At 43.8% G+C, this 12021-nt stretch overlaps 1 protein-coding gene across 1 annotated transcript in view; it reads right to left on the reverse strand.

Moving 5' to 3' along the window:
• The window catches only part of LOC110504983 (bone morphogenetic protein receptor type-2-like), a 146325-nt gene that overhangs the window by 42486 nt on the left and 91818 nt on the right, over positions 1–12021 (reverse strand). The window contains exons 4-5 of the mRNA XM_036975362.1: positions 10265–10464; positions 8308–8538 (exon numbers count right to left, since the gene is read on the reverse strand). Of these exons, the coding sequence (XP_036831257.1) occupies positions 8308–8538; positions 10265–10464 (431 nt within the window). The remainder of the gene's footprint in view (positions 1–8307; positions 8539–10264; positions 10465–12021) is intronic.

The raw sequence follows: 12021 nt of genomic DNA on the forward strand, positions 1-12021 counted from the left end.
CAGACTGTTGAACAGCTTCTATTACCAGACCATCAGACTGTTGAACAGCTTCTATTACCATCAGACTGTTGAACAGCTTCTATTACCATCAGACTGTTGAACAGCTTCTATCACCATCAGACTGTTGAACAGCTTCTATCACCATCAGACTGTTGAACAGCTTCTATCACCAGACCATCAGACTGTTGAACAGCTTCTATTACCATCAGACTGTTGAACAGCTTCTATCACCATCAGATTGTTGAACAGCTTCTATCCCCATCAGACTGTTGAACAGCTTCTATCTCCATCAGACTGTTGAACAGCTTCTATCACCATCAGACTGTTGAACAGCTTCTATCACCATCAGACTGTTGAACAGCTTCTATTACAATCAGACTGTTGAACAGCTTCTAATACCATCAGACTGTTGAACAGCTTCTATCACCAGACCATCAGACTGTTGAACAGCTTCTATTACCATCAGACTGTTGAACAGCTTCTATTACCAGACCATCAGACTGTTGAACAGCTTCTATTACCATCAGACTGTTGAACAGCTTCTATCACCATCAGACTGTTGAACAGCTTCTATTACCAGACCATCAGACTGTTGAACAGCTTCTATTACCAGACCATCAGACTGTTGAACAGCTTCTATTACAATCAGACTGTTGAAAAGCTTCTATTACCAGACCATCAGACTGTTGAACAGCTTCTATTACCATCAGACTGTTGAACAGCTTCTATCACCATCAGACTGTTGAACAGCTTCTATCACCATCAGACTGTTAAACAGCTTCTATCACCATCAGACTGTTGAACAGCTTCTATCACCATCAGACTGTTGAACAGCTTCTATCACCATCAGACTGATGAACAGCTTCTATCACCATCAGACTGTGGAACAGCTTCTATCACCATCAGACTGTTGAACAGCTTCTATCACCATCAGACTGTTGAACAGCTTCTATCACCATCAGACTGTTGAACAGCTTCTATCACCATAAGACTGTTGAACAGCTTCTATTACCATCAGACTGTTGAACAGCTTCTATCACCATCAGACTGTTGAACAGCTTCTATCACCATCAGACTGTTGAACAGCTTCTATTACCATCAGACTGTTGAACAGCTTCTATCACCATCAGACTGTTGAACAGCTTATATCACCATCAGACTGTTGAACAGCTTCTATCACCATCAGACTGTTGAACAGCTTCTATTACAATCAGACTGTTGAACAGCTTCTATTACCAGACCATCAGACTGTTGAACAGCTTCTATTACCAGACCATCAGACAGTTGAACAGCTTCTATTACCATCAGACTGTTGAACAGCTTCTATTACCATCAGACTGTTGAACAGCTTCTATCACCATCAGACTGTTGAACAGCTTCTATCACCATCAGACTGTTGAACAGCTTCTATTACCATCGGACTGTTGAACAGCTTCTATTACCATCAGACTGTTGAACAGCTTCTATCACCATCAGACTGTTGAACAGATTATATTACCATCAGACTGTTGAACAGCTTCTATCACCATCAGACTGTTGAACAGCTTCTATCACCATCAGACTGTTGAACAGCTTCTATCACCATCAGACTGTTAAACAGCTTCTATCACCATCAGACTGTTGAACAGCTTCTATCACCATCAGACTGTTGAACAGCTTCTATCACCATCAGACTGTTGAACAGCTTCTATTACCATCAGACTGTTGAACAGCTTCTATCACCATCAGACTGTTGAACAGCTTCTATCACCATCAGACTGTTGAACAGCTTCTATCACCATCAGACTGTTGAACAGCTTCTATCACCATCAGACTGTTGAACAGCTTCTATCACCATCAGACTGTTGAACAGCTTCTATCACCAGACCATCAGACTGTTGAACAGCTTCTATTACCATCAGACTGTTGAACAGCTTCTATCACCATCAGATTGTTGAACAGCTTCTATCCCCATCAGACTGTTGAACAGCTTCTATCTCCATCAGACTGTTGAACAGCTTCTATCACCATCAGACTGTTGAACAGCTTCTATCACCATCAGACTGTTGAACAGCTTCTATTACAATCAGACTGTTGAACAGCTTCTAATACCATCAGACTGTTGAACAGCTTCTATCACCATCAGACTGTTGAACAGCTTCTATCACCAGACCATCAGACTGTTGAACAGCTTCTATTACCATCAGACTGTTGAACAGCTTCTATTACCAGACCATCAGACTGTTGAACAGCTTCTATTACCATCAGACTGTTGAACAGCTTCTATCACCATCAGACTGTTGAACAGCTTCTATTACCAGACCATCAGACTGTTGAACAGCTTCTATCACCATCAGACTGTTGAACAGATTATATTACCATCAGACTGTTGAACAGCTTCTATCACCATCAGACTGTTGAACAGCTTCTATCACCATCAGACTGTTGAACAGCTTCTATTACCATCAGACTGTTGAACAGCTTCTATTACCATCAGACTGTTGAACAGCTTCTATCACCATCAGACTGTTGAACAGCTTCTATCACCATCAGACTGTTAAACAGCTTCTATCACCATCAGACTGTTGAACAGCTTCTATCACCATCAGACTGTTGAACAGCTTCTATCACCATCAGACTGATGAACAGCTTCTATCACCATCAGACTGTGGAACAGCTTCTATCACCATCAGACTGTTGAACAGCTTCTATCACCATCAGACTGTTGAACAGCTTCTATCACCATCAGACTGTTGAACAGCTTCTATCACCATAAGACTGTTGAACAGCTTCTATTACCATCAGACTGTTGAACAGCTTCTATCACCATCAGACTGTTGAACAGCTTCTATCACCATCAGACTGTTGAACAGCTTCTATTACCATCAGACTGTTGAACAGCTTCTATCACCATCAGACTGTTGAACAGCTTATATCACCATCAGACTGTTGAACAGCTTCTATCACCATCAGACTGTTGAACAGCTTCTATTACAATCAGACTGTTGAACAGCTTCTATTACCAGACCATCAGACTGTTGAACAGCTTCTATTACCAGACCATCAGACAGTTGAACAGCTTCTATTACCATCAGACTGTTGAACAGCTTCTATTACCATCAGACTGTTGAACAGCTTCTATCACCATCAGACTGTTGAACAGCTTCTATCACCATCAGACTGTTGAACAGCTTCTATTACCATCGGACTGTTGAACAGCTTCTATTACCATCAGACTGTTGAACAGCTTCTATCACCATCAGACTGTTGAACAGATTATATTACCATCAGACTGTTGAACAGCTTCTATCACCATCAGACTGTTGAACAGCTTCTATCACCATCAGACTGTTGAACAGCTTCTATCACCATCAGACTGTTAAACAGCTTCTATCACCATCAGACTGTTGAACAGCTTCTATCACCATCAGACTGTTGAACAGCTTCTATCACCATCAGACTGTTGAACAGCTTCTATTACCATCAGACTGTTGAACAGCTTCTATCACCATCAGACTGTTGAACAGCTTCTATCACCATCAGACTGTTGAACAGCTTCTATCACCATCAGACTGTTGAACAGCTTCTATCACCAGACCATCAGACTGTTGAACAGCTTCTATCACCATCAGACTGTTGAACAGCTTCTATTACCAGACCATCAGACTGTTGAACAGCTTCTATTACCATCAGACTGTTGAACAGCTTCTATTACCATCAGACTGTTGAACAGCTTCTATCACCATCAGACTGTTGAACAGCTTCTATCACCATCAGACTGTTGAACAGCTTCTATCACCAGACCATCAGACTGTTGAACAGCTTCTATTACCATCAGACTGTTGAACAGCTTCTATCACCATCAGATTGTTGAACAGCTTCTATCCCCATCAGACTGTTGAACAGCTTCTATCTCCATCAGACTGTTGAACAGCTTCTATCACCATCAGACTGTTGAACAGCTTCTATCACCATCAGACTGTTGAACAGCTTCTATTACAATCAGACTGTTGAACAGCTTCTAATACCATCAGACTGTTGAACAGCTTCTATCACCATCAGACTGTTGAACAGCTTCTATCACCAGACCATCAGACTGTTGAACAGCTTCTATTACCATCAGACTGTTGAACAGCTTCTATTACCAGACCATCAGACTGTTGAACAGCTTCTATTACCATCAGACTGTTGAACAGCTTCTATCACCATCAGACTGTTGAACAGCTTCTATTACCAGACCATCAGACTGTTGAACAGCTTCTATTACCAGACCATCAGACTGTTGAACAGCTTCTATTACAATCAGACTGTTGAACAGCTTCTATTACCAGACCATCAGACTGTTGAACAGCTTCTATTACCATCAGACTGTTGAACAGCTTCTATCACCATCAGACTGTTGAACAGCTTCTATCACCATCAGACTGTTAAACAGCTTCTATCACCATCAGACTGTTGAACAGCTTCTATCACCATCAGACTGTTGAACAGCTTCTATCACCATCAGACTGATGAACAGCTTCTATCACCATCAGACTGTGGAACAGCTTCTATCACCATCAGACTGTTGAACAGCTTCTATCACCATCAGACTGATGAACAGCTTCTATCACCATCAGACTGTGGAACAGCTTCTATCACCATCAGACTGTTGAACAGCTTCTATCACCATCAGACTGTTGAACAGCTTCTATCACCATCAGACTGTTGAACAGCTTCTATCACCATAAGACTGTTGAACAGCTTCTATTACCATCAGACTGTTGAACAGCTTCTATCACCATCAGACTGTTGAACAGCTTATATCACCATCAGACTGTTGAACAGCTTCTATCACCATCAGACTGTTGAACAGCTTCTATTACAATCAGACTGTTGAACAGCTTCTATTACCAGACCATCAGACTGTTGAACAGCTTCTATTACCAGACCATCAGACAGTTGAACAGCTTCTATTACCATCAGACTGTTGAACAGCTTCTATTACCATCAGACTGTTGAACAGCTTCTATCACCATCAGACTGTTGAACAGCTTCTATCACCATCAGACTGTTGAACAGCTTCTATTACCATCGGACTGTTGAACAGCTTCTATTACCATCAGACTGTTGAACAGCTTCTATCACCATCAGACTGATGAACAGCTTCTATCACCATCAGACTGTGGAACAGCTTCTATTACCATCAGACTGTTGAACAGCTTCTATCACCATCAGACTGTTGAACAGCTTCTATCACCATCAGACTGTTGAACAGCTTCTATCACCATCAGACTGTTGAACAGCTTCTATCACCAGACCATCAGACTGTTGAACAGCTTCTATCACCATCAGACTGTTGAACAGCTTCTATTACCAGACCATCAGACTGTTGAACAGCTTCTATTACCATCAGACTGTTGAACAGCTTCTATTACCATCAGACTGTTGAACAGCTTCTATCACCATCAGACTGTTGAACAGCTTCTATCACCATCAGACTGTTGAACAGCTTCTATCACCAGACCATCAGACTGTTGAACAGCTTCTATTACCATCAGACTGTTGAACAGCTTCTATCACCATCAGATTGTTGAACAGCTTCTATCCCCATCAGACTGTTGAACAGCTTCTATCTCCATCAGACTGTTGAACAGCTTCTATCACCATCAGACTGTTGAACAGCTTCTATCACCATCAGACTGTTGAACAGCTTCTATTACAATCAGACTGTTGAACAGCTTCTAATACCATCAGACTTTTGAACAGCTTCTATCACCATCAGACTGTTGAACAGCTTCTATCACCAGACCATCAGACTGTTGAACAGCTTCTATTACCATCAGACTGTTGAACAGCTTCTATTACCAGACCATCAGACTGTTGAACAGCTTCTATTACCATCAGACTGTTGAACAGCTTCTATCACCATCAGACTGTTGAACAGCTTCTATTACCAGACCATCAGACTGTTGAACAGCTTCTATTACCAGACCATCAGACTGTTGAACAGCTTCTATTACAATCAGACTGTTGAACAGCTTCTATTACCAGACCATCAGACTGTTGAACAGCTTCTATTACCATCAGACTGTTGAACAGCTTCTATCACCATCAGACTGTTGAACAGCTTCTATCACCATCAGACTGTTAAACAGCTTCTATCACCATCAGACTGTTGAACAGCTTCTATCACCATCAGACTGTTGAACAGCTTCTATCACCATCAGACTGATGAACAGCTTCTATCACCATCAGACTGTGGAACAGCTTCTATCACCATCAGACTGTTGAACAGCTTCTATCACCATCAGACTGTTGAACAGCTTCTATCACCATCAGACTGTTGAACAGCTTCTATCACCATAAGACTGTTGAACAGCTTCTATTACCATCAGACTGTTGAACAGCTTCTATCACCATCAGACTGTTGAACAGCTTCTATTACCATCAGACTGTTGAACAGCTTCTATTACCATCAGACTGTTGAACAGCTTCTATCTATCTAAGATGTAGGGATCATGTGAGGGTAATACTCTATGAATTTTATAATTAGGCATGTGAAGGCATGTGAACCTTTGGATTATTGTGATAACTCCCGACTAAAGGTTGTTCTATATAATTCTCCTTTGCTAGCTAGCTGGCCAACTAAAGCTAACATACGATCGCGTCAAATAGCTGAAAAGATATATGCAAACTATGTACACGGTCATTTGTTTTACCTTTGTTTCTATTGTTGCCATTTCTTATATCCATTATAATGATCCTGATAAATCAATTCACCTGGATCAGAGAAGCTGTCAGTCTCTTCACATTCCTTCTCTCTATGGCAAGGTGGACATCACATAACAAAAACCTGCAACATCTAGCACAGGGGCAGACCGGCAACATAGGGAGGCTTATGTATTGCCCCATGCTTTTTTCTGGGAGAGAGTGGATGAAGTTTATGAATGTATGGCTGTGATGTGGGACAGTGGATGAAGTTTATGAATGTATGGCTGGGCTGCGGGACAGTGGATGAAGTTTATGAATGCATGGCTGGGCTGTGGGACAGTGGATGAAGTTTATGAATGTATGGCCGGGCTGCGGGACAATGGATGAAGTTTATGAATGTATGGCTGGGCTGTGGGACAGTGGATGAAGTTCATGAATGTATGGCTGGGCTGCGGGACTGTGGATGAGGTTTATAAATGCCTGGCTGGGCTGCGGGACAGTGGATGAAGTTTATGAATGTATGGCTGGGCTGCGGGACAGTGGATGAAGTTTATAAATGCCTGGCTGGGCTGTGGGACAGTGGATGAAGTTTATGAATGTATGGCTGGGCTGCGGGACAGTGGATGAAGTTTATAAATGCCTGGCTGGGCTGTGGGACAGTGGATGAAGTTAATGAATGTATGGCTGGGCTGTGGGACAGTGGATGAAGTTAATGAATGTATGGCTGGGCTGTGGGACAGTGGATGAAGTTTATGAATGTATGGCTGGGCTGTGGGACAGTGGATGAAGTTTATAAATGCCTGGCTGGGCTGTGGGACAGTGGATGAAGTTTATGAATGTATGGCTGGGCTGCGGGACAGTGGATGAAGTTTATAAATGCCTGGCTGGGCTGTGGGACAGTGGATGAAGTTAATGAATGTATGGCTGGGCTGTGGGACAGTGGATGAAGTTAATGAATGTATGGCTGGGCTGTGGGACAGTGGATGCATCTTGATAATTCAAATAGAACTGTTACACAGGGATTATGGTGAATAACTCCCTGGTATCAACCAATGACAATCCATGATCCAAACAACAGGTCTTATAATAGTATAGAACATATAGAGGATGACAGTGGTGAAAGACAGACTGTGTCAAAGGACAGGAGACTGGATTTGAACATATGCTGACACCAGAAGCTGTGGCATTACCCCTAGACCAGCCTGGCCACAGTGGGTACAGTACTCACATGAGGGTAATATCCCAGCCAGGCCAGTGGGTACAGTACTCACATGAGGGTAATATCCCAGCCAGGCCAGTGGGTACAGTACTCACATGAGGGTAATATTCCAGCCAGGCCAGTGGGTACAGTACTCACATGAGGGTAATATTCCATGACCCGTAGGTACAGTACTCACATGAGGGTAATATTCCATGACCAGTAGGTACAGTACTCACATGAGGGTAATTCCATGACCCGTAGGTACAGTACTCACATGAGGGTAATATTCCATGACCCGTAGGTACAGTACTCACATGAGGGTAATATTCCATGACCAGTAGGTACAGTACTCACATGAGGGTAATATTCCATGACCAGTAGGTACAGTACTCACATGAGGGTAATATTCCATGACCAGTAGGTACAGTACTCACATGAGGGTAATATTCCATGACCAGTAGGTACTCCACGCGTCCATCGGCTGTGAGTCTCTCGTCTCCTACGATGAAGCGTGCGATGTTATCGTGCTCCAGCAGTGGGACACGGTAGATGGCTCGCTCGTTGACAAAGTTCAGCCGGTTCTGGTAGGTGAACACCTTGACCGCCACGGGACGCTCGTCTAAAGAACCTTTATACACTGAGCCATACCGCCCACGACCAATCAACTGGGAGAGAGAAAGAGACAGAGAGTGAGAGTGGAAGAGGGGCGAGGGAGAGAGGAAGAGAGAGGGAGAGAGTAAGAGAGAAGGAGGGGGAGAGAGGAAGAGAGATAGAGGGAGAGAGAGGAAGGGGCCATCCATTATAAGCTAGTAAGGTGATAACACTGCCATTCTAGTCTCACCTCTAGGAGTTTAAAGGTCAACTCAACTCCACGTTCAGCACAACACCAGTGTCTACATACTGTATGACATCATCAATAAAAAAACATTGTCAAACACTATGAGATTCGCGGTGTCCTGGAGAGCAAGAAAACGACCCTCCCTCTGGCTCGAGAGAAACAACCCTCCTCTCTGGCTAGAGAGAAACGACCCTCCTCCCTGGCTAGAGAGAAACGACCCTCCTCTCTGGCTAGAGAGAAACGACCCTCCTCCCTGGCTAGAGAGAAACGACCCTCCTCTCTGGCTAGAGAAAACGACCCTCCTCTCTGGCTAGAGAGAAACGACCCTCCTCTCTGGCTACAGAGAAACAACCCTCAAATCTCTGGCTACAGAGAAACGACCCTCAACTCTCTGGCTACAAAGAAACGACCCTCAACTCTCTGGCTACAAAGAAACGACCCTCAACTCTCTAGCTACAAAGAAGCGACCCTCAACTCTCTGGCTACAAAGAAACAACCCTCAACCCTCTGGCTACAAAGAAACGACCCTCCCCCCTGGCTCCAAAGAAACAACCCTCCCCTCTGGCTCCAAAGAAACAACCATCCCTCTGCCTAGAAACGACCATCACTCTGCCTAGAAACGACCCTCCCTCTGGCTAGAGAGAAACGACCCTCCTCCCTGGCTAGAGAGAAACGACCCTCCCTCTGGCTAGAGAGAAACGACCCTCCTCTCTGGCTAGAGAGAAACGACCCTCCTCCCTGGCTAGAGAGAAACGACCCTCCTCTCTGGCTAGAGAGAAACGACCCTACTCTCTGGCTAGAGAGAAACGACCCTCAACTCTCTGGCTACAAAGAAACAACCCTCAACTCTCTGGCTACAAAGAAACATCCCTCAACTCTCTGGCTACAAAGAAACTACCCTCCCCTCTGGCTACAAAGAAACGACCCTCCCCTCTGGCTCCAAAGAAACTACCCTCCCCTCTGGCTACAAAGAAACTACCCTCCCCTCTGGCTACAAAGAAACGACCCTCCCCTCTGGCTCCAAAGAAATTACCATCCCTCTGCCTAGAAACGACCATCCCTCTGCCTAGAAACGACCCTCCCTCTGCCTAGAAACGACCCTCTCTCTGCCTAGAAACGACCCTCCCTCTGCCTAGAAACGACCCTCCCTCTGCCTAGAAACGACCCTCCCTCTGGATAGAAAGAACATTTTTACAGGACCTTTCTTCTTCTCTTTTTAACCCCAGTTTATAGAAACATGTTTTCACATATGTAGACACTGGTATGGTGCTGGAGAGAATGAATACGAGGTTGAAAAGTGGTGGAGTTGTCCTTTAAGGCTGTCCTGGTCGAGGCTGGGTTCTGAGGCTGCTGCCTCCATCATGTCATGCCATAATAACCCTAACCACTAGTAACAGCAACCCTAAGTACTACAACACCACTACTCACCTCTAGTAGTTTAAGGCTGTCCAGGTCGAGGCTGGGTTCTGAGGCTGCGGCCTCCATCATGTCATGTCATAATAACCCTAACCACTAGTAACAGCAACCCTAAGTACTACAACACCACTACTCACCTCTAGTAGTTTAAGGCTGTCCAGGTCGAGGCTGGGTTCTGAGGCTGCGGCCTCCATCATGTCCATGTTGTGTAGTCCCTGTTTCCTGTCTCCACTCAGCATGCGGTACCCGAAGAACAGCGCCACGATCAGCACTGCTACTATGGAGACAGACGCCAAGGCAATCACGATGGTCTCCTCGCGGTACAGCGGCCGCGGGTCTGGGGATGATGACATCACAGGGTCAGAGGATGACATCACACAGCAGGGGTCAGAGGTTAGGGGTCAGAGTTGGTTAGGGGCAGGTACGGAGATCCTTTCCATTTCAGGATCATAGCACCATACAGAGATACACATAGCTTGGTCTACAGACTTGGTCTACAGAAGGTAAATGTTTCTCCTTCATAAGCTAGAGAGCCAGTTCACCTTGCCTACGATGTGCATCACTCTCTAATATTCACCCATTCACTCACTTCACATACTGAACTAACTAAACTAATGAACACTTTCAGGAACAGCAGTCAACAGGGGGGATCTTCAAGAGATCTCCTGTCCTACGGTCTTTAATATCAAACATGAGTGTCACGTTCTGGCCTTAGTTCCTTTGTTTTGTCTTTGTTTTAGTATGGTCAGGGCGTGAGTTGGGGTGGGCAGTCTATGTTCTTTTTTCTATGATTTGGTATTTCTGTGTTTGGCCTGGTATGGTTCTCAATCAGAGGCAGCTGTCAATCGTTGTCCCCTGATTGAGAACCATACTTAGGTAGCCTGGTTGTCCCTGATTGAGAACCATACTTAGGTAGCCTGGTTGTCCCTGATTGAGAACCATACTTAGGTAGCCTGGTTTCACCTTTGAGTTGTGGGTGATTATTTTCTGTTCTGTGTTTTGCTTCAACGTTCAGGACTGTTCATTTTTGTCGTTTTATTGTTTTTGTTCAAGTGTTCGGTATTCAATACAATATGGACACTTACCACGCTGCGCATTGGTCTGACATTTCTTACTCCTCATCAGAGGAGGACGAAGACAAGCGTTACAATGAGATACAACTCAGTGTGACATCATACACACAGACTCACTACTACTGTCTACTCCTAGGCCGTCATTGAAAATAAGAATTTGTTCTTAACTGACTTGCCTAGTTAAATAAAGGTAAAATAAAATACCAACAGAACTCACTACTACTGTCTACCAACAGATAGAACTCACTACTACTGTCTACCAACAGATAGAACTCACTACTACTGTCTACTAACACATATAACTCACTACTACTGTCTACCAACAGATATAACTCACTACTACTGTCTACCAACAGATATAACTCACTACTACTGTCTACTAACACATATAACTCACTACTACTGTCTACTAACAGATATAACTCACTACTACTGTCTACCAACAGATATAACTCACTACTACTGTCTACCAACAGATAGAACTCACTACTACTGTCTACCAACAGATAGAACTCACTACTACTGTCTACTAAAAGATAGAACTCACTACTACTGTCTACTAACACATATAACTCACTACTACTGTCTACCAACAGATATAACTCACTACTACTGTCTACTAAAAGATATAACTCACTACTACTGTCTACTAAAAGATATAACTCACTACTACTGTCTACTAACAGATATAACTCACTACTACTGTCTACCAACAGATAGAACTCACTACTACTGTCTACCAACAGATAGAACTCACTACTACTGTCTACCAACAGATAGAACTCACTACTACTGTCTACTAAAAGATATAACTCACTACT

This window comes from Oncorhynchus mykiss, chromosome 3, assembly GCF_013265735.2.
Source record: "Oncorhynchus mykiss isolate Arlee chromosome 3, USDA_OmykA_1.1, whole genome shotgun sequence".
NCBI classification, from domain to species: Eukaryota; Metazoa; Chordata; class Actinopteri; order Salmoniformes; family Salmonidae; genus Oncorhynchus; species Oncorhynchus mykiss.